Raw genomic sequence first — 24,507 nt, 5'->3', positions numbered from 1 at the left:
AAGACATATGTTGTAGTAGAGATATTCAAGATTCTGCAGCAAAGGTGGCCCGATGTAAGGCAAAGGTAAATTATCACTGGAGTAAGGAGGCGGCAAAAATGTATGAGACTAAGCGCCAACTGTTATATGAATATGGAGAGGCAACTGGCAGGTGTCTGGCCCAGAGAATGAGAACTAGGGAAGTCGCACAGCGAATTAAAAGTATTAAAAACGAAACCGGACAGATTGTAGAAACCGAGATGGGAATTCTGGACGTTTTTAGACAATTCTATGTTCGTTTATATACTAGTGAAGAGTATGACAGTAGTAAAGCTCTATCTTTGCTCGGACAAATATGTGAGCACAACTTAGATCAGGAAATCGCAGATAAATTGAAGGCTCCAATAACGATGTCTGAACTTGAAGCAGCAATTAATACACTTCCAGCAGGTAAGGCAGCGGGCCCTGACAAGCTTCCGCTGGAGATATACAAATCTTTTTTTCAAGTTTTGAAACATGGCATGTTAGCCACATTCAGGATGGCTCAGATTGGGAATCACCCTAAAACGTGGGATGAGGCCAGTATAGTCGTCTTTAGAAAGAAGGGGAAACCGGCGGAGCAACCAGCTTCATACCGTCCTATTTCGTTACTAAATACTGATGGGAAAATGTATTTGAAAATACTGGCCACTAGGCTCTCAGAGGTGATATCCCCACTGGTTTCTAAATATCAGCATGGGTTCATCCCCAAGCGGGGTACAACTGACCATGTTAATAGAGTGATCACTTTAATAGATTATGCAAATGGCTTGGGAATCCCATTGAGCCTTATACTGTTGGATACTGAGAAGGCCTTCGACCAAGTGTTGTGGGCCTTCTTATGGGATTTGATGAAACTTCAAGGGTTCGGGCCAAAATTTATAAAATCCATCCAGGCGCTGTATCAACAACCTAAGGCACGTATCTATGTAATGGGGCTACAATCAGCAGTGGTGCCAATACAGACAGGGACCAGGCAAGGGTGCCCATGTTCCCCGCTGTTATTCGCCCTCTATATAGATCCATTTTGAAAAATGATGGAGAAGAGCACGCGGATCCCCCCAGTTAGGATACAACATCAACAATATCTGGTATTAGCGTACGCCGATGATGTTGCCGTGCTCTCTCCAAGGCCGTCTTTGGCTATGCCTGAGATTGAACACCTAGCGACGATATATGGCTCGGTATCTGGGTATAAATTAAACACTGCTAAGACTCAGATATTATGTATCAATATAAAGTCTTTTTTTGACACTCGGGCCCTTACTGAGGTTATATACTTAGGAGTGTTGATTAGCCCCTCGGCCTCGACCACAGTAGAATCTAATTGGCAGAAACTGCTCAGCAGGATTCGTAAACAATTGGATCAATTTGAATGCCTACATTTGACATTGGTAGGCAGATGTAATATTTTAAAAATGATGGTACTACCCAAGATTTTATATTTTTATCGCTGTGTACCACTAGAGATTCCTGTTGCATACATTACACAGCTGCAAGCGATCTGTATGAAATTTATATGGGTGCAAGGAAAAGAGCGGCGTGCTAAAAAGTATATGGTACTCCCTAGGGCAGCTGGAGGCTGGTCGGTTCCTGACTTTCTTCTATATTACTATGCGTGTATGCTCCAGCGGATGAGTATTTTACTCATTGGGATAGGTCCTGTGGAGCTAGCACTGCAACCTTCAATATACGGCCTGCTCTTGGGGGCGGAAGCCAGGAACCGCCTTTTTCTTAATATAGATTGGAATTACTACAAACGAACCAGATTTAAGGTGGTAATGGCAGCCTATAAAGTTTGGAAGGTAATAAAAAAGTATTACAAAATTGAAAAGGCTTCTATTTATACCCCATTGACTGCTCCGATTTTATATCCCAGTATTTGTTGGGATCGCATCGTGTTTAGTTGGCGAACAAGAGGGCTAATTACTGTGGGGGATTTATATACCGGAGACGGTTTAAAGTCATTCACTCAGTTGAAGGAACAATATCAATTACCAACTACACATTTCCATAAATATTTGCAAATGCGTAAGTATTTACCAGATATGAATATAAGCATGATACCTAACCCTCTTATTGAGGCTAATAAAAAAGGCGCTCGAATTGGAGTATTGTACAATTTAATGCTAGAGGCCATGCCCAATGATATAGAAGTGCAAGTGAGTAAATGGGAGAACAGGTTAGGATGCTCTGGAATAGCTTTCGAGAGATCTATTGAGCTTGCTGTCCGCTAATCTTAAAACTCAACACTATAAGACCTTGTTTTATTTGTACCGTACTCCTGACAAAATCTCAAAGTGGGGAGGAGACCCAGATGGAAAATGTTTCAGATGCAGCGCTCATCATGCGGATGTAAAACATATTTTTGGTACTTGTGTAAAATTAGTAGAATTGTTTGGGCATGTAAATAAGCTTCTATCTGAGATCTTGGACACACCCTTTCAGCTCTCAACTATGCAGATTCTGCTTGGTATAGACACGGGGCATGTACAAGCCGACCCTAGCAATAACGCTGGTTATCTGATATTTGTGGCTTCAGCGGTTCTAAGGCTATGTATAGCCTCATGTTGGCTGCAAAGTGAACCTCCTTCATTTGACGTATGGCGAACTCGGTTTTTATTTACTTATAATTTGGAATATAATCTGTACGCTATGAAGGGAAGGCGAAAAATGGCATTGGGGCAGCAAATATGGGGCCCGGTTAGAGCTTATATGGAATCAGAAGACTGAGCAACCCTGATTTTCCATGCATCATTTTTTTTTGGTTTATTCATTTATAACTGACTGTCAATAGGATAGCTACGAAATATTGTTTTATCAGACTTATTTTTATAATATATGTAACATTGGATGTAATTGGATTGTACAGGTTACAAGGTTTGATTTGCGGTAGCTATATATTTTGCATCTTCTTTTTTTGTTCTTTTTGTGAAAAATAAGCTCAGCACACTGTCTTGCACCACACATCTGATTAATGACAAATTGTACAATATAATTTGTATTCGTGATCTCTACTCAATAAAGATATAAAAAAAATCAGCTCAAAATGATGATGAGTATAGTTTAGGGAGGGGGATAGACCCAGATGAGCCTTTCCCATACCCTGTAAATTGTACAGACTGGGAGTACCCAAACCCACAGGATGTACCAGACATTCCTGACCCACAGTCATACCATCAAAACCTTCTCCCCCAGAAGATAACATCGGTTTTGATCACCTGCTGAACAGAGCTGCCATTTACCATGGGGTCACTATGCATTCTGATGAGGCAGAGGAGGATTTTCTGTTAGACACAATCACAGAGGTCTGTTCATATTCTTCCCATGATTAAAGGTGTCATCAAACATGCTCCAGAAATATTTAAAGACCCTGTACGTACCAGGGTTCTAAACCCCAGAATTGAGAAAAAATATAGGCCTGCACCTGCAGATACAGCCTACATTAAATGACAACTACCTTTAGACTCACCAGTTGTGTCAAATGCTAGGAAAAGGGCAAACTCACAAACTTCAGGTGAGGCACCCCACCTGACAAAGAATCCAAGGTAATAGATGCTTCAGGCAAAAGAATAGCTGCGCAAGCTACCAACATATGGTGTACAGCTAACACACAAGTTCTCCTTTCACGATATGATAGGGCTCATTATGATCAATTAGAGAAACTACTAGAACATCTACCTGACCAATATAAGGCGCAGGCAAACTACCATATACAAGAAGGCAAGCTAATTTCTAACGCCTCAATCAAGTGAGCACTCGATGTGGCAGACACTACATCTAGAGCTGTAAATACTAGTGTCCTACTTAGGAGACATGCGTGGCTACGCATTTCAGGATTTAAACAGGAAGTGAAAACTACCATTTTGAATCAACCATTTAATCAAAATCAATTGTTTGGACCAGAAGTAGACACAGCACTTGAAAAAATGAAGAAGGATACAGATACTGCCAAGTCTATGGGAGCTTTACAGTCCACACAAGCTAAAAGTTCCTTTTGTCACTCCTTCTACAGAGTAGGCTCCAAACAAACTGGAGCAGACAATACAACATCCTTCAAATCTAACACACAAACATCCTCTAACAAGGGATATTTTAGAGGAGGATATAGAGGAAACAACAACAACAAAGGAAGAGGTTGGGGTAACAATAATAATCGAACCTCTTCCACCACAAATCAGTGACTTCCCTCTGCTTCCCCAGCAGCATTCCACTCCTGTGGGGGGAGGCGGGGGGGGGGGTTGGAGGGGGAGATTAACACAATTCCTGCCTGTCTGGAATTCCATCACAACAGACAAGTGGATGAGACAAATTAGCCAGTATGGCTACTGCCTGGAACTTATTTTATTTTTATTTTATTTTAAAGGTTTTTTATAGCGCTGGCTAGACCCGGAGGTATCAGAGCGCTTTACATGAGTATCAGACAGTTTCAGGTTACATCTTTACAAAGGTTAGAGACACAGTATGGCAAGAGGAGGGGGAGGCTGACTGAGACACAAGCCGGTAGACAAGTCGAAGCTGCGTCCAAAGTCCAGTATGCTGTGATCCCAGGGGAAGTGGTATCATTTCCCCATTCTGTTGCGAGGGGCTCCCTTTATGCAGTGGACTCTCTCATAGGGATCTCTGAGACTCCAAGGCCTACATACTGGATCCTTCCCAAAAAGGGAAGAGGGAGTGCCTTGGCAAGGGGTGCCATACCATACCTCAACTATGAGTGGCTCCCTAGGCGCTGTGGACTCTCTCAGCGGGTTCGCTGAGACTCCAGTGTATATATCTTGGATCTTTCCCCAGCAAGGGGAGAAGGAGTGCTTAGTCAAAGGGCACAAAAGGACAGGGGGCTAGGCGGTGTAGCAGGCAAGAGGAAGTTTCAGGTGAGAAGGGATATCAGCAAAGGAAGTAGACCAAGAACGAAAGAATGCTGAATGGGAGCAGATAGATAGGAGGCAAGGAAAAAGCAGAGTAACAGAAATATGATGAGGGGGGGTGGGCAAGACAGGGAGACGAGGAGATAAACTGTTCCCAAAGTCCGGCTGGGTAGGTGATGGTCAGGGTATGAACCAAGGCCGACCTCCTCAATAGCTGAACAGAGCAGCTCCACCGGGCGTCGGACATAGTGCTCAGACTCCGCTGTCAGTATTGAGATCAGGAGTATGCTCAGAGATTAAACATGAGCAATGGGACCCCCTCAAATAAGTAAATTATGGCCCTGGAACCGAGGGGAGCAAGAAAACACAAAGCAAGAAGGGTGTTCCTACAGTGGCCGTGTCATTCAATAATGTGTGTACATCTCTAAGTAATCATAAAGGGCAGTGACAGAAGAAGATAAAGTGCAAACAAAGTTCATTCAGAAAAATATTTATTTATTCTTTTTTTAATTTTTTCTAGATATAAATTCATATAAATATTATTGTTGATCAAAAGAAACCTTTTTGAATTAATAGGTAATACATGGATTAATTGACAAAATTCATAAAGAGCACAAAACAATCATAAAAACAGCAGCAAATTAGCAGGTCCCCTGAAAGGCAATCATACACCGCAGCTCACTCACGTGCTAACAATCATTCTACATTCACACCACATACAAAGATGGAGAAGGAACTGGATTCCAAATAGCAAGATGACTATGCTAATGTGTTCCAAGGGCACCAGAGTGTAATTGTTGGCCCTTGTAGCGGGTCTACGCGCGTTTCGGTGGGCAAGCCACCTTCATCAGGACCTTGTTCACCAAATTGTGTAGATATCAGGGGATCAAACAAGAGGAGATTTGGCGAGTAAAAGATCAGCTATCACTAGAACGAGTTCACTTTAAGAATTAGGAGGTAGGGTCACATGAATTACACCATATCCATAATGCCAAGTCCGATGTGTTAGGTGACCCTCAGAACTTCATCTTAATGTCTTGGGTAACAAATTCTGTGTGGAAGGCGGGGCGAGCGAGTTGTTTCCTTTTCGGTGGGAGTTCTGAGACGATACTTTTATTTTATAAAATCAAGGAGAGGGTTTCAGGGTATGGCAGTCCGCGTAGAGGGTTAACTCCTGTGTAATTTCAGTCTATTTTACCAGTGATGGTAATATGTCAAATGAGTAGACAATCCGTAAAGTAATTGAAGCTGTTTAGCCACCGCGGCCCTTCATATCCGGCTTATAGCGTCCAAATCTCTCCGCATTCCCGAGGCCCTCCGTCAAGTCAAGTGATGGTGTAATTCATGTGACCCTACCTCCTAATTCTTAAAGTGAACTCGTTCTAGTGATAGCTGATCTTTTACTCGCCAAATCTCCTCTTGTTTGATCCCCTGATATCTACACAATTTGGTGAACAAGGTCCTGATGAAGGTGGCTTGCCCACCGAAACGCGGACTGCCATACCCTGAAACCCTGAAACCCTCTCCTTGATTTTATAAAATAAAAGTATCGTCTCAGAACTCCCACCGAAAAGGAAACAACTCGCTCGCCCCGCCTTCCACACAGAATTTGTTACCCAAGACATTAAGATGAAGTTCTGAGGGTTACCTAACACATCGGACTTGGCATTATGGATATGGTGTAATTCATGTGACCCTACCTCCTAATTCTTAAAGTGAACTCGTTCTAGTGATAGCTGATCTTTTACTCGCCAAATCTCCTCTTGTTTGATCCCCTGATATCTACACAATTTGGTGAACAAGGTCCTGATGAAGGTGGCTTGCCCACCGAAACGCGCGTAGACCCGCTACAAGGGCCAACAATTACACTCTGGTGCCCTTGGAACACATTAGCATAGTCATCTTGCTATTTGGAATCCAGTTCCTTCTCCATCTTTGTATGTGGTGTGAATGTAGAATGATTGTTAGCACGTGAGTGAGCTGCGGTGTATGATTGCCTTTCAGGGGGACCTGCTAATTTGCTGCTGTTTTTATGATTGTTTTGTGCTCTTTATGAATTTTGTCAATTAATCCATGTATTACCTATTAATTCAAAAAGGTTTCTTTTGATCAACAATAATATTTATATGAATTTATATCTAGAAAAAATTAAAAAAAGAATAAATAAATATTTTTCTGAATGAACTTTGTTTGCACTTTATCTTCTTCTGTCACTGCCCTTTATGATTACTTAGAGATGTACACACATTATTGAATGACACGGCCACTGTAGGAACACCCTTCTTGCTTTGTATGCTCAGAGATTGTCATTGTGCGTTGTTTAGGTGGTGGTCGCTTCCACCCCTCGTTTACCTCTGCTCCATTGCTGCCTCTTTGGTCTGTTTTCTCTTCCTCAGGGTCCCAACAGGCGCTCCGGTCCCAGGCACATTCTCTACCTAGTGACGGTAGCAGCAAAGAATTGCAAGACCTTGTTATTTGAGGCTCTTTTGGGTGGCATAAGGTGAGAGGTTTATCTCCCTTCTCAATTCCGCTTTAAAATCCCTTAGGGTTGACATAAGATATTCCTTGGCGAGAGCCAGGGTGGTCGTGCATTCGTCGCGGTCTAGAGGTCGGAGTTTTTCTGCTGGCGGGAAAAAGCTCGAGACCTTTTTCTATGCTCTAGTTACCATCTTCTTCAGTGGCATAGAGGCTGACCTAGCCCACTCTCCACTGTTTTAGCACTGGGAAGCTTGAGCGGGGGGACCGGGTCCTAATGTATCCCTTGGTTGCTGGCCGTCGAGGGAACTCTGCAATTGCGGGCTATACGGGTCCTTGCTAGATCAGTCCTTATGAAGCAACGATTTCCCAGTGGATTAGTAGGAGGCGTGGAGCGGGATATATGTGTTAGGCCCCACTGTGTATTCAGTACTTTCAGAGGCTGCGTGCACCGGATATCCCAATGGCCCGAATGGCCTTCCCGGTTGCTCCACTGGCAGGGCTAGCTAAAGCTCCGCAGCTCGTAGTGCATAATCAGACCTGCGACATGTTGAGATCACAGGAGAGAGGTGACAGGCAAAGCAGTAGCGAAGATGTGCAGCGTTCCCAGTGATAGCTAGAGCCTCCCCTATACCGCAAGGTGCCACCTCTGTTGTCCGCAAACACACCTCAGGCAGCTACTGGGAATCAATATTAAGTCCTGCTCATTACAGCATCGTTGGGGTAAGCGCTGCCGGCAGGGAGCAGTCAGCGGGAGAAGTAGGAGATGGAATGGTGCCCGTTACGAGTCTAGCCGCCAACTTAGGGACAGGCAATCTCTCTAATATGTCAGGAGGAAGAGCAGAGAACGCTTCGCCCGTCAGATGGGACACATTCGGGGTTAGCTGCCGTATTCCATGCGTGCGCCTTTTTAGAGGGTTCTCCACTCGTCCGCTCCGCCCTGCCTGCACATTTTCTCCCGGGACAGGGACCGTCGTATCGCCGCACCACCTGACCTCAATGGCATAAGCGTCACCTCAGGTGTGCGGTATCGAAAGTGGGTGTCTGGGCGCATCTACGGCTGCCAGCGGTGAGGTCTCAACACCGGATTCTCCCCGCGTCATTCGGGAGAGTGCCGGCGGACATTTTGGACAGCTCCAACGTCTCCCCAGGAGGTTTACCGCACGGCTCGCAGGGGCGATCTCGGATGACTGGGTTATTGGCACACTTACCCCACTCTCTCAACCTGTGGAGTGCCACCAGTTTCTCAATCTGCCACGTTGTCGTAACAGGCACCGGCCCACCGCTGGCAGATGTCAAAATGGCGGCTGCCTGATTTTGAGGCACTTCACAAAGCTGCACTTTCGAAGAAGGCTTTGAAGCTATGTTGTTATTCTGCAGCACTCAGCATGTAGGCCGCTGGAATTATTGCCACCACGGCGGGCCCAGCCCTCAGGAGTTCGCCGCTATTCCCTTGTCACAGGTTTTACACAAATGGCTGCAGCAATCAGGGTGCGGCACTGCAGGGCCGCCCGAAGCTCAGCGTACCAAGAAGGCTATTGTGCAACAATAGAGCTCGGCAGTCAGGCATATCCATTGCGCCTATGGGCACCTCAGGTCTAGGAGAGTCCCAGTTGGGAGTGTCTTACAGGTCCGATCGACCCCAGCCAATGGTTGCGGCACCCTTGTACCACGTACCCGATATCCGGGCCTGCCCGCCGCTCCACTGGGCCCGTCAATCTTTGGCTGCCTGCCCGCGCTCCGGCACCCGGACAGCCGCGCTGCAGCCGCGACTCTGCTCCCTCGCCATGTATCACATCGATGGAGAGGCGGACTGCCGCTGCTCCGGTCCCTCACAACAGGACTCGGCCCCCCGAAGCCCGGGGCGACACGCCATCAACCATCCAGCAACGTTCACGTTCTAGCCCAATGTCACTTGACTTGTCTCTCGGATGGGTAAACTCGCTGTATTCTCTAATTCCCAAGAAGGACGGACACCAAGACCAATTCTCGACCTCAGGCCCCTCAATCATTACATACAATCAGATCATTTTCATATGATCACTTTACAACAAGTGCTCCCACTGCTGCAACAAGGCAATTTCCTTACAATACTAGATCTAAAGGATGCCTACTTCCATATTCCTATACATCCTGCTCACAGAAAGTATCTGAGGTTTGTACTGGAAGGACAACATTATCAGTTCAAAGTCCTTCCATTCGGAGTAACAACGGCACCAAGAGTATTCACAAAGTGCCTAACAGTAGTAGCAGCACATCTCAGGAGACAACAAATACATGTCTTCCCTTATCTAGACGATTGACTCAAAAAAGCCAAGTCATTCAATCAGTGTGTCCAACACACACATGAAACAATTCAAACATTGCACGACTTAGGGTTCACAATCAACTACACCAAGTTGCACCTGCAACTCTCTCATATACATCAGTATCTAGAGGCTACAATAAACACGTCTACAGCTCTAGCATATCCCAGTCCAGCAAGGATACAGATCATTCAAGCCTTAGTCACAGTCTTTCAACACCAGCAATTTCTGCAAGCCAGAGTGTTCATGAGACTAATAGGCATGATGGCATCTTGCATTTTCATAGTACCATATGCAAGACTGCAGATGCGTCCGTTACAGGAATGCCTAGCACACCAGTGGAACCAGGCTCAAGGTCAACTAACAGACCTGGTGTTGGTAAACAGCCGCACACATCGCTCTCTGCAGTGGTGGAACACCAAAAACCTGACAAAGGGACGGCAGTTCCTCGAAACTATTCCACAAATAGTGCTCACAGCAGACGCATCTCTCACAGGATGGGGAGCCCATCTCCTACTTCATACCACTCAAGGACAATGGAACACTCAACAATAATTGTTCCATATCAACCATCTAGAGCTGCTAGCAATATTCTTAGCACTCAAAGCATTCCAACTACAAGTACAAAACAAAGCTGTCTTAATCCGTACGGACAACATGACAGCTATGTATTATATACAAAAACAGGGGGGACCCACTCTTTACAACTGTCCCAGCTTGCGCAGAACATTTAGAGATGGGCCATTCCGCAGAATACGAGTCGGCAGACACAACAAATTCATGAATGGGAACTACATCAGCAAGTTCTTCAACCATTTTTCCACAAGTGGGTTCATCCAGACAAGCTAATCGTTGAGATTGATAAGAACAACTGCAACACCACCTCTACGGAAAATTGGGAATACAATCCCATTATAAATCAAACCCTAAAAAATTGGCCACCCATTACAACTGATACCCTCACTTCCCTCTTGAAATCAATCAAATCTGGTTCTCCACGTGACCCTATCCCTGTCAATATAATAAAACTTCTTGAAACTCCTGCTCTTAACATTATTGCAGATACCTTAAATTCATCTCTAGAGCTAGCCACAGTTCCTCCCCTATGGAAGCACGCCATAGTGACCCCACTGTTGAAAAAACCTACAGCTGACCCGGAACAACCAGCCAATTACAGACCTATATCACTCCTTCCTGCGTTTTCCAAATGTCTGGAAAGACATTTACACACAGCCCTCACCCGTTTTTCTGATGATAATGCCCTCCTTCACCCCACCCAATCTGGTTTTCGAGCAGGTTTCACCACGGAGACTGCTCTGTTAGGAATTTCTGAAACCATCAAAAAACTCCTCGACGCCGGTCAAACGGTTGCGCTTATTTTACTTGACTTAAGCGCAGCCTTTGACACTGTGTCGCACAATAGACCACTTACCACACTGGAAAAGAGTGGAATCGGTGGAATGGCACTGCAGTGGATCAGATCTTTCCTGAGCCAACGTACATATCAAATTGCATCTGCCACCGCAAGCTCTGGAAACTTCAACTCCCCTCATGGGGTTCCACAGGGCTCCATTCTTAGTCCGCTCTTCTTCAATTTATATCTGAGACCCCTGGCAGATTTAGTGGAGAAAGCTGGACTCACTTTTATGACGTACGCAGACGACTCACAAATTGTCTTTTCACTATCTGAACCCCAATCTTCATCGTCGTCTTCTCTCAAAAATGGTCTTCTGAACATCTTCAACTGGATGTCAACTAACCAGTTAAAATTAAATGGAGACAAGACGGAGATCCTCCTTCTGGGCAAACAGCCAGAGCTCTGGAATATATCACACTGGCCTACACAGATGGGTGATCTTCCAACGCCAGTGACCCATGCAAGAAATTTGGGAGTAATTCTAGACAACACCCTGTCCATGAAGCAACAGGCAAGCAAAGTAGTGGGTCTCTGCTTCACCATTATCAAATGGCTCAAGAAGATTCTGTGGATGCTGCCGGTCCCCATGCAAAAAACAGTAGTCAATGCCTTAATTACATCCCGGCTTGACTACGGGAACATCCTGTACTTGGGGGCAAATAAAGCAGTCATAAAAAGACTACAACTAGTTCAAAACACGGCTGCCCGACTTCTCTGCCACATCCCCAAAAATACTAGCGTGTCCCCTTACTTACGGGAACTGCATTGGTTGAAGGTAGAAAATCGCATCAGATTTAAGGCCTTAAACTACATGTTTAAAATTAAATCAGGTACTGCCCGAAATATCTTCAGACACTTGCACTTCCCTATGTCCCTACAAAAAACTTACGGTCCCTATAAGCTGAAAAGTTCTGCGTGCCAAGATCCAAGCTTTCCAGGATGGGAGGAAGATCCTTTTCCCACCTGGGCCCCACTATATGGAACTCACTTCCATTTCACATACGAAAGGAGGGAAGTCTCTCCAAGTTCCGTAAAGCGATAAAAACCTGGTTGTTCGATCAGTAACCTGAATGTGCCAGCTATACCCGTCCATCTATGATGCTGTGTTCTCAGGCGCCGGGAAACCCTTTTTGGGTAGCTGTTGCGCCATACAAGCTTACAAAAATAAATAAAATAAATAGATCTGTTCGCCACAAACGAAAACGCAAAATGCCCAACCTTCGCCTCCAGGTTTCCACACCCACTGTCCAAGGGCAATGCGATATGGATGAACAGGTCAGGCAGATTTTCGTACGCTTTTCCGCCAATACCACTAATACCATTAGTAGTGCGCAAGCTCAGACAACAGTCTCTCAAAATAATCCTGTTAGCTCCCACATGGGCACACCAACCGTGGTTCACCACACTGCTAGAACTCTCTCTAGTTCCACACCAAAAGTTACGACTGGCTCCATCCCTGCTAATGCAGAACCATGGAGACATCAGGCATCCAGACCCAAATCAACTAAATCTGGAGATCTAGCTCCTGAAGTCTTAGAGTTTGGTTATCTTAACCTACCACCAGACTGTATGAACATCATTAAAGAGGCCAGGAGACCAACTACCAGAGCTTGTTATGCTGCTAAATGGAAGAGATTTGCCATTTATTGCAACAATAATCAAATTGATCCCCTGGATGCTTCTATCCAGAATATCATTTTCTAACTTTTACATTTACAAAGGTGTAACATGGCATATTCATCAATACGCTTGCACCTTGCAGCAATTGCTGCCTATTTACAAAACAGACATCTGTCTCTTTTTAGAGTACCTGCAATTACAGCATTTATGGAAGGATTAAAAAGAATCATTACACCCAGCTTACCACCTTCTCCAGTGTGCAACCTCTACGTGGTTCTTACAAGGCTCCTGGGACCCCCTTTTGAACCTTTACACAAATGTGAACTACAATTCCTCACATGGAAAACCGCTTTCCTTATTGCGATTACCTCTCTTAGAAGAGTAAGTGAGATGCAAGCTTTCACAATACAAGAACCATTTTTACAACTACATCGTAACAAAGTGGTTCTAAGAACTAATCCTAAATTCCTTCCAAAAGTCATTACTCCTTTTCATTTAAACCAATCTGTAGAGTTACCAGTGTTTTTCCAAAACCCTGACTCTGTAGCAGAAAGAGCTCTACACACTCTTGCTGTTAAAAGAACTCTTCTCTACTATATAGATAGGACTAAATATTTTCGAAAAACAAAACAATTGTTTGTATCTTTCTCTCCACCTCATAAAGGCAACCCCTTCTTCAAGGGTGGAATTGCAGGTGGATTGCAAAATGTATACAAGTATGCTATCAAAAAGAAAAACGTACGTTAACAGTTCCTCCTAGAGCGCACTCCACACGCAAGCTAGGAGCCTCTATGGCTTTCTTAGGGAACATACCCCTAGAAGACATATGCAAGGCAGCAACATGGTCTACAACACACACCTTCACTAAACACTACTGTGTTGATGTGCAAGCCAAGCAGCAAGCTGCAGTAGGCCAAGCTGTCCTTAAAACTCTATTTCAAACAACTGCAACAGATACAGGTGACCACCACTAGGGGAGACACTGCTACACAATCGATGCAAAGTGTAGTATCTGCAGCTCATATGCCTCGAACGGAAAATGCTACTTACCAGTATGCATCTGTTCTTGGCATGTAGAGCTGCAGATCACTAAACGCCCTCCCGCCTCCCCGGGACTTGTATCTGTTCCAGTTTTATCTTACATAGATGCACACGCATGGACATCTTTTTCTTTACTTCTACTGACTCCATCATTTCCCATCATGGCGAAAAACAATCTAAGGATGGGGCCGATTCCCATGCGCAATATCGTCCAAGGGAGGAGTCCCCTATCTCGTGACTACAAAAAACTTCTTCCAAGACGACAACAACATGCAATCATCCGAGCCCAACACCAGGTGGCGATCTAATGCAAAGTGTAGTGATCTACAGTTCTACATGCCAAAAACCGATGCATACTGGTAAGTAGCTTTTTCCTTTAACATTGTAGTTAGTTTTTCAAGTATTTTCAAATTCAAGCCACAATCCAGCATGCTTACAAAGTTTGTGTCAGTTTCATCACCTTTCACCCTGTCAGCATTCAGAGCCCCTATGCCTGTTGACCTCATTTCTCTTCACTTTGTGTTAAACCAGTGCCAGTTAAATGGCTGTCCTTGTTCCAGATACATAGACTTTCCTTCATCTACCCCAACTAGACATGTCTGTCTCCCTCCCAAACAAATGTTAGTAGGTGAATACTCAAAAGATGGCGTACTCCCAAAATTACATCCGCACATTAAAGATCACTTATTCATGTTGGCTTATATTGGTGTTGCTATACAAAGGTGTAAACTTCTGGTCCCTAACATGTTTTATTCCCGAACACTCCCAATTAGATAAAAGCATTTTTAAGTGCCTGGTCTGGCATGACAAATACTGAGGTGCAATATAATAATTATATGAAAGAGAAAGTTATCCAAGGCCCTCTACTACTTTTCTCTCCATGGGTGTCTGATTCACACTTGATTCTAGAGCTTTAACTCCTTGCCTTATCAAACGTCTACAAATTAAACTGAAGGTATTCTTCATATTTCTGATATTTAAATAGCTTTGTGTTCTATTTGAATAGGTCTAAGACACTTCATAAATCACTTTTTTTAGTAAAAAGGTTGTATTATATGTAACAATCTGGCAGCTTTACTGTTTCAGACCAAACTTGATGGCTGGACAAAAAATTGCAACACCCTGCAAATAAAAGCACTTTATGTCCCTCTCTACATTTTTAGGGGAGTGCTATTTGATTAAAAAACCATCATTGGTACCCTTATTTTTAGAGTGTTAAAGCAAAAAACTTAACAGTCCAACCCATACACGAAGTGGTGTGATATGCATAGGCTGCATTTAGTTAATGATTCAGGATGACCAACTATTGTGTAGAAAAGTAGCTTGTATGCTATAATCCCAACTTGTGTTTGAATACATAGCTTGATGGACAGTGTCCTGCTTTCTTGAAAGCGGTTTTCTGAAAACCCTTGAGGCTATTCTTCTCTACATGGTCAGAGCTCTCTGAACATCCATATATTTACGGAGACCCCATCCAATGGAAATATCTTACAGGTACTTATCTTGGCTGCTCCCATGAATTTCTTTAGACTCCACTACTTGGCCTTTAGTTCAAGACACCAACCGTCAGTTAGCCAGGCAATGCTGCATAGCGTATTTGGCTGAAATATCTCATAGGGTCTTTGGTGTCTATATGCCTTGTACATTGAAGATGCTCCAAAATCCCCCTATATGGACACACGATCACTCTGTGACTGTTTAGAAATACTGCTTCATACTAACAGTTGTAAAGCCTCTCTACATTACCTCGAATAACTATTGTCCCAAGTAAAGAGATTGATGATTGAGATGTGTTAGCCCCTGAGACTCAAGGGACTCTTACAGATCAGGACTGTATTTGTTCTCTCCATTTGCATGACTGGGACTAAATAAAAGTTTATTGGCCGGAAAGGTGTTGAAACAATGAAATAAAAAATTGGTTAGGTCCCTGCTCCCTAATGCCTGAAGAGGTGCTGACACAACTGTTGGAAATGTTTTAATAGTGGAGCTTGGATGTGACTTCAAGCATGGAGTGCTTCGGAAGAGGCTGGAGTTCATGCTACTGGATACTCCGTTTAGTCCCTGCTAATGATCTCCTGAACACTTATTAGCAAATAAGGCTTGAAAATAGTTCTTAAAGATATGACCCTTACTAATCCAGTAGTTGATTGCACGTCCACCGTAAAGTCGGTGTTCGGTTTTAACTTGGAAGCTAGCCTCAAACAGTGAGGGGCTCAACTTCTTTGAGGACCAAACCACCGCAAAATGCATGCAGGTGCATTTTTCAGACCAGTGTGCTTCACGTTAAACTGAAAGTAGCCATCTGCAGTTAAAAAAGCAGACGGACATTGCCTTGGGTCCCTGGGTGAGGACTATCTGTCAGTAACTTGAAGTCAAATCAAAGGTGCTTTGGCAGCCCCAACTGGTCAATGAGCTCACCAGCTCTTGGTATCGGGTGGTAATCAGTCTTCGTGACTGCATTAAGTCCTGTGTAGTCCACATAGATTCTCATCTGTGTTTCCCCTTTTGAGTTGGGTTTGGCTACCGGGACCCATATGCTGGCTTAAGGACTACTGGAGGGCTCAGTGACCCCCACCTCTAGCATCTTTGCAACCTCAGCCTTGATGTTAGCTTTTACTGGGTGTGACAACCTGTAAATTGTAGTCTTGATAGGTAAACTGTCACCAGTATTTGTCTTGTGGACACACCACTGTGTCTGACCTGATGTTAGGGATAACAAACCATAAGCCATCTCTACAACTGGTGACAGTTCTTCTGCTGCTGTTCAGTCAGGATGAATTTGAGCACAACCCCACCCTCTGTCTCATCTTTGGCATTACTTGAAAGATGGTTTGGCAGAGGCTCACTTTCCTCTTCACCATCTTTTACCATGTGCAGTGCCATGTCAGCCCTGTCATGGTCTGGCTTCAACCAGTTAACATGATTCACCTTGTGGGGGTACCTAGATCCACCCAATAAGTGGCCTTCCCTTTCTTTTTCAGTACTGGATAAGGCTCAGTCTACTTGTCCTGAAGGGCCCTTGGAGGAACAGGCTCCAAAACTTATACCTTCGGTTCCGGCTGGTGCTCAACAAGGTAGTACGTCTGTTCTATCACTGTTTCAGAGACTCCTACCTGACCTCCAGATTCTATAGGCCTTTGTTATATAATCTACCATTTAGTTTAGATTCTTTGAAGGATTTTCCCTCAACTCTGTCTAACCAAACTCAAGGGGTCTCTTAGAGGGTGCCCAAACAAAACCTTAGAGGGGCAGAAGCCCACTTCATTTTGTGGAACCTCCCTGTAGGCAAAAAAGAGGCATGGTAGGAGAACATCCCGCTTCCTCCTGAGTTTGTCATGGTTTTGTTGAATCTCCAAACTAAATTGTTTGTCTGGGTCTGATATGGGACGTTGAAGATGTAGTAGCACCACATTTTTTCAACATAGCTTTCAGGTATGCGTACATGAAATTTGTATCCATATAAGAAGTGGCCTTCTTAAGTAACCCTACCCTGGTGAAGATGCCAAATAGGGCTCTAGCCACTTCAGGGGCAACCAAGAGACTGGTGGTCTTCTAGCATACATAGCACTGCTTTTAAATCTAGTGAAATGTGCTTGGTTGGACACCTGGAGCAATCCAGGCAAAACTCTTAAAGCACAAGAGTATTTATTTTTATCACAGCTAGCGGGGTCTTGACAAACTAGGCCCAAGAACTAGTCTATCATTCATCATCATCATTGAACAATATGTTTCAGCCCTTTTGCTACATCCATCCTAAAGCCAGTTGGCACATGTGCACACTAGAAACGCTCCTCTCATATTAGCACTTTATTGAATAATGACCATTTATATAGTGGATGCTGCTCACCCAAGGTCTCTTGTCTCTTTTCATAAACAGTGTTACTATTGACTCAACATCAGTTGCATGTTGACTGCAGCAAACATTACATCCTCAAAGTCAAATTCTACTTGGGCAGATTGTGAAAAGATTCTCTTTGTCATGAAAATAAAAATATGTTGAGCATCTAGTGGTAGCAGCTCAAACATATTTGCTGTATGGGAAATTGAGGGTGAAATGCTAAATCTGCCCTATCAGGAGTCAGCCCAATCTATAAAATATGTGTGTTAATACACATACATTGTATTTTTAACTCATGGCATGCACATACACCTCTCCAAAGCAGGCGCACTAACTCTTTGAACTGTCTTAGTGGGATTGAAACTAAAAGTTTAAAGACTTATTTCTTCAACAAGTGAAGTAATCTGCAAAACAGTTTAATTAGAATTCAGATTTGTGGCTACTCAGCAACAAGTCTTTGAACTCACACAGTGATGCCACTTCCTGGGGCTGTAGCTTGCAACCCGCAAGCTGAACATGGATGCTATTCTACAGAACAATGTTCCACGTTACACACAAATTGATGCTTAGCATGCATATTGTCCATCCTACACTCTACAGACTGATTTGCAGGTAAGTAATATTTTCCTTTCCTTATTTGTAACAACAGATTTGTAGTTTGTATTTATTATAGATTCAGAGGTGGTACAGCTAATGTCACAATGGGCTTGATGAGTTATAAACATGAGTTTTCCGATAAATTGCTATGCCTGCAGATTTCTCATCTCATGAACATCCCAGGTACCTTGGTTTAAGTTCAGTTTTTTTCTGCGTCTTGTGTTTGTAAAAGCTATATTACTCCACATATCACACAGTGCCCTGGAAGATACTGTCTGAAACTGGTGTAAGGATGAGGGGGCATTGCACACTTTGTTTCAGCTCCATAGTGAGTAATTCTTGGCATGTCTATGTTCAGTGCTATCTTCGTTTGCAAATTCAGAACATCTTGCCAGACCTCAGAATCACAGCATTATAAACTGAATCCAAAATTACAAGATATATGAGCTATAGAACTGTAGTAAAACAAATGTTACCTTTTCCTTCTTGTATGTTATATCTGACACGTTAGTGATAGATTCCTTACCTTAGAATATCCCCAGGCGTCAGATTGGATCCGGAAATTTTTGCCAGCAGTACCTCTACGCGTCATTAGGTGGTGTCCTGCGGCTCCGCGTCCGTCGCTGGCATCGTCCGCGCTGAGATGTCCTCACGGAGACTATTTAGGCGCCACCCATGCGCGGCTACGTCAGTTCTTTCTTTTTCCGCACCAGCAAGTGCAGATCCGGATAGAGCATAGTACCTTAGTCACTTTTTGACTACTCTTTTTGAGACTTGTGTCTCCCTCTTTTTCTCTTGGTGCACGTAGGTGGATTTTAAGTCCTGTGGGGCCTGCCGTCGCAATATGTCGGTGGCGGACCCCCATGATGTTTGCCTCTACTGCCTGGAGACCGACCACGACTCCCTGGAATGTCGCGCTATGGCCCCAAAGGCCTTGAGGGAGCGGCGCAGGAAACTGCTGGAGGCCCAGCACTTGTCCCGATGCCGCTCTGCGCCAGGGACCGCTCCCGGAACCACTCGCTGGGCGGCAGTCGTCGCTCCTCGGGCTCCAAGTCTTCTCCACCCGGGTCCTTCGGCGTCTCCCGAACAAGTGTGAGAGTTTCTTTCCACCATGGACTGGCTTTTTAGACTCGGGCTCCCGCCGGTGTGCCTTCGGGCAACACGGTTCTGTGTCCAGATCCTGTTGGCCGACCGGCACCGCCAGCGGATCCAGCTTCTGCGCCACAGGATCCTACGCTGCTGGCTCCGGTCCCGGTGCCACGGATCCGGCACAGCCAGCTTCGGCCACAGCGCCGCCCTTGGCTCTGCCACCGGCGCCGCAGTGGGTGCTGTTCATTCTGCCCTTGCCCCGGTTCCAGGACCATTTCGTTCCTGCCTGGTATCCGCATTGGGACACGGCGCCGGCCTGATCCCGGCAGGCGCCACTCACGGCACCGTTTTCCCACACCGTTTGTCCCTTCTCCGGCTCTGCCGCAGCGACCGGTTCCTTCTGCAGCGGTGGTGGGAGATGATTGGGAGGGGTCTGAGGACCCTCTTGCCCGTCAGTGTGACTCTAAGCAGGATTGGGTGGACGATCTGGAGGACGCAGGCGACCTCGATGTCTCTTCTGACCCGGGGTTTGCTCTCTTCCGCCTTCAAAGGAGGAGGGCGCTTCCTACACGATGGTGCTCCGTCGAGCTGCTGAGGTCCTAAACCTTGACCTTCTTACGGTAGCCCTCGAAACTAAACTCCTCATCAAGGTGTTCCAAACAGCGCCTACTTCTTTGGAGCCGCTGCTTCCCTTCAATGACGCTCTCACCGAGGTCCTGTTGGGCACTTGGTCGCGGCCAGCTACGGGGGCCCCTATGGATAAGAATGTCTCCAGGCATCATTGCCCGGCACCTGGTGACCCACCTTTTTCACCACTCATCCGACACCTGAGAGCCTGGTCATCCAAGCCTCGACGTCGCAGAGTGCCTTCCCCACTGCTCCGCCGGATAAGGACTCCAAGAAGCTGAAACAGTTCGGTAAGCGGTTGTTCTCTTCGACCAGCTTGGGGCAGTGGTCGGTGAACACCGCCTGCTTATTAGGCTGCTATTACCACGCGGTGTGGGATACCGTTGCTCAGGTGCTGCCACAGTGCCCTGAGGAGGTTCAGGCTTTTCTTTTCCGAGTGGTTGCTGATGGTAAGGATGCGGCTAAGTTCGCCATTCGGTGTAGTTTGGACACCGCTGGCTCGTTGGGCAGGGCGATTTCTACGACTGTGGCGCTGCGTCGCCATGCCTGGCTGCGTTCTACCGGGTTCTCGCCCGATGACCAGAACTCGCTCATGGACATGCCCTTTGATGGCACTTGCCTGTTTGGCGATAAGGCCGACAGTGCAATGGAGCGTTTTAAGGACTCGCACGCCACGGCCAAGTCCTTGGGTCTCCTGGTTTTCGTTCCTTTCGTGGCCATGGCAGGGGGGCCCAGGCACGTTCCTTCAGCAAGCCTGTGCAGAATCAGCCTCAGCACGGACGCGGCTTCCGCAGGGGCAGGTCTGGGAATCAGCGTAGGGGTCAGTCCACCTCCGCCCCCGCTGCTTCTACCTCCAAACCTTCCTAACCCGAGCTTTGTAGAGCACCCCACGCCGGTGTGTGGCAGGATCTGCCTCCACCTCCCCCACTGGGACGATATCACATTGGACAAGTGGTTGTTATTCCCACTACTTTCTGGTCCCCAAGAAAGACAAGGGGGTCCTGCGCCCCATCTTGGACCTAAGGAACGTCAATCGCTTCCTCCGGAAGGAGAAATTCAAAATGCTGACTCTGGCTCAGGTCCTGGCTGCCCTCGACCCTGGAGACTAGAAGGTAGAGTTGGACTTGCAGGACGCATATTTTCACATCCCTGTCCTGCCGGGCCACCGACATTACCTGTGGTTAACGGTAGGCCAGGAGCATTTTCAGTTTGCTGTGCTCCTTTTCGGCCTTCGGCCTTACCAGTGCCCCTCGGGTGTTCACGAAAGTGATGGTGGTGGTCGCAGCTCATGTGCGCAGGTCAGGGGTGTCAGTCTTCCCCTACCTCGATGACTGGTTGTTGAAGGTGGGCTCGCCCCAGGCAGTCGTCACCCACCTTCAGACTATGGCCCACCTCCTGTACTTACTGGGGTTTTCCATCAATGTGCCGAAGTGTCACCTGAGTCCCCTTCAGAGCTCCCCTTCATAGGAGCGGTTCTGGATTCGACGCAGGCTATCCTCCCGAGCAGCGAGTCTGGGATATTCAGGCTATGATTCCGATCTTTTAGCCTCTATCCTGGGTTTCAGTCAGGACGGCTCCTGGGCTTGATGGCCTCCTGCATCCTGCTGGTACAACATGCCAGATGTACATGCAGGCTCTGCAGTGGGACCTGAAGTTCCACTGGTTGCTCATAAATCTCGATTGGGTCAATGGCAGACCCCTCTCCCTTCCCCAACCGGAGCACACTGTGGTGACGGATGAGTCCCTCCTGGGAGGGAGAGGCCACTTGGGAGAGGCGTAGATCAGAGGCCTCTGGTCTCCGGCGGAGTCCCGACTCCATATCAACCTTTTGGAACTTCGGGCGATCCAACTTGCACTGAAGGCATTCCTTCCTTCTGTCCGGGGAAGTGTGGTGTGGTGCAGGTGTTCACGGACAAGACCACCACCATGTGGTATTGCAACAAACAGGGCGGGTGGGATCCTGGACCCTATATCAGGAGGCTCTACGCCTCTGGGCAAGGCTGGAACATCAAGGCATTACCTTGGTGGTTCAACACCTGGTAGGTTCTCTGAACGCCAGGGCGGACAAACTCAGCCGCGGTGCTTGACGGATCACGAATGGCGTCTGAACTCGGACGTGGTGCAAGGTCTCTTTCTGCAGTGGGGAGAGCCTTGGATCTATTCGCCACCGAAGAGAACGTGCATTGTCATCAGTTGTGCACGTTGGAGTTTCCACGGCGGCACTCGCTCGGCGGCGCTTTTCGTCGTGAGTGGAGTTGCAGTCTATTGTACGCCTTTCCGCCTATACCACTTCTGCCCAGAGTGCTGAAGAAGATTCTGTGCGACCGGGCCCAAGTCATCCTTGTAGCTCCGGATTAGGCACGAAGATACTGGTTTCCCGAGCCGCTCAGTATGGCGATTGATCCCCCGATCCGACTGCCTCTTCGGGAGGATTTTCTGTCACAGCAGATGGGGACGGTCCTCCACCCGAACCTGCCCAGCCTCCACCTCCATGCGTGGGGCTTGAGCCAGTTGACAGCTTTCGATCTTCCTCCTGAAGTCTGTGATGTCATTCTGGCAGCCACTAAAACGGTATATGCCTGCAGGTGGAACAAGTTTGTGGCATGGTGCGCAGTTAAAGCTGTGGATCCCCCTCTGCCCCTCTTTCTGAGGTCCTTCTGTTTCTTCTTTCTTTGGCCCAGCAGGGCTCTGCTCTGGGACCTGTCAAAGGTTATCTTTCTGCCATCTCCGCCTTTCTAAGGCTCCCTGATCAACCTTCTCTTTTTAACTCTCCAGTTGTAAACCGGTTTCTGAAAGGCATTTTGCACACGTTTCCTCCCGTGCCGTTCATCATGCCTCACTGGAACTTGAATCTTGTCTTGACATATCTGATGTGCACTCCCTTTGAGCCCCTTCATAACTGTCCTTTACGTCTTCTCACTCTCAAGACGGCTTTCCTGGTAGCTATCACCTCTGCCAGAAGAGTGAGTGAGCTCCAGGTTCTTTATTCTAAACCTCCTTTCCTTTCTGTTCATCCGGACAAGGTGGTTTGAAGGACCCGCCCTTCTTTCTTGCCAAAGGGTGTCCCGCCCTTCCACATCGGCCAGACCATCACTTTGCCCACCTTATTTCCGCCTCCGCATCCTTCGAAAGAGGAAGAGAGGCTCCACCGTCTGGACCCAAAACGTGTGCTTTTGTTTTATCTGAAGCCCACACAACAGTTCCGGGTGGTTGACCAGCTCTTTGTTGGCTACGTGGCGCCAAAAAAGGTCATGCCAGACCATCTCTTGGTGGGTCGTTCTGTGCATCAAAGCGTGTTACTCGTTGGCTAAGAAGGAGCCTCCTGTGGGGCTGCGTGCCCATTCTACCAGGGTTACAGAAGCCACTACTGCCTTGGGACGCGGCGTTCCCTTGCAGGACATTTGTCAGGCAGCTACGTGGGCCTCGCTGCACAAGTTTCCCAAGTATTACTGCCTTGACAGTCAAGTCCGGAGAGACTTCTTCTTTGCACGTTTGCACGTGTAATCTTGTTCGCAGACCCACCACCGGGGTTGGTATTGCTGGGGTATCTATTCTAAGGTAAGGAATTTATCACTAAAAAATGTCTCTTTCAGATGCACAGGTTCTACTTGTGTAACAATGTCTGTAGGAGACATTAGTTAGCGATAGATTCCTTACCGCCCCACCCGTCCTCCCCGTTCTGCGAACTGATTTCTAGGGTTCAGGTCATCCCATTTCAGGGCCCTAGATTCTTGGCACCAGTGGTCAGTTTCTTGCATGGCTCACCGTCCCTGGCACGGAAAGTCGTGTACAGAGATGACGTCAGCGCACAAGGGTGGCGCCTAATTAGTCTCTGTGATGTCATTTCGGCGCTGACGACACCAGCGACGGACGCGGAGCCGCAGGATTCCACCTACTGACGTGCAGGGGTACTGCTAGCAAACCTTTCCGGATCCACTCTGATGCCTGGGGATATTCTAAGGTAAGGAATCTATCACTAACTAATGTCTCTTACAAATATATCTTTACACAAGTAGTAACTTGTGCTTTTGTTATATTAAATGTTGTCTTTGTAATGATTACTTTTTTTTTTTACGTTTTGTCCATAGTATAACTCGCCTTTATTTTTTTATTTATTTTTTAAAACTTTCTACCTATGTCCAAAAGTTACAGCAACCCCCAGGAAACAGCCAAGAAAAACCCCACTGGTACCTCGCAGTTTGGAACCCCCTGTTCTGGAGCTCTCTCCTGGAGCCAAAGCCCAGTTGGAGGAGCTTATGATGGTTGGAGACCTATTGGAAGTGTCTCTGGATGAAACACAGCACATCTGGCGCATTCTACAGGCTACACATCCACCCTCAGAAGACCGGTTCCTCCATGTTGCAGAGGTATGCAGTTATTTCAGCAAATACTGTAATGAACACATTTATAATATATTCTTTCTATATGATGCTTTCAAAATTAAAGCCCAGGTGGACCAAATTTATAATAAAAAGTGTAAAACGTTACTTAATATCTCCAAAGTCAACTTCCTCAAGGTAATCCTCAATGAAATGCAAAACAAAATTAAGTGTTAAGTTTGTAAAATGGCCAGCATATGTTCATTATTCCTGATATGTTGCCATTACATGCATT

At 46.3% G+C, this 24,507-nt stretch overlaps 1 protein-coding gene across 3 annotated transcripts in view; it reads left to right on the top strand.

Moving 5' to 3' along the window:
* Positions 1 to 24,507, top strand: part of KDM5A (lysine demethylase 5A) — a 937,903-nt gene that overhangs the window by 864,674 nt on the left and 48,722 nt on the right. For all 3 annotated transcript variants that reach the window (XR_015307532.1, XM_086952835.1, XM_086952834.1), the window contains one exon: positions 24,040 to 24,260. Coding sequence is in view for 2 of the 3 variants with exons in the window: in XM_086952835.1 (XP_086808961.1) it covers positions 24,040 to 24,260 (221 nt within the window). In the remaining variant the exon portion in view is untranslated. The remainder of the gene's footprint in view (positions 1 to 24,039; positions 24,261 to 24,507) is intronic.

This window comes from Lissotriton vulgaris, chromosome 1_2 (assembly GCF_964263255.1).
Source record: "Lissotriton vulgaris chromosome 1_2, aLisVul1.2, whole genome shotgun sequence".
Lineage (NCBI taxonomy): Eukaryota > Metazoa > Chordata > Amphibia > Caudata > Salamandridae > Lissotriton > Lissotriton vulgaris.
Note: the sequence above shows the minus strand (reverse complement) of the source record. Positions and strands in the feature narration are given on the sequence as shown.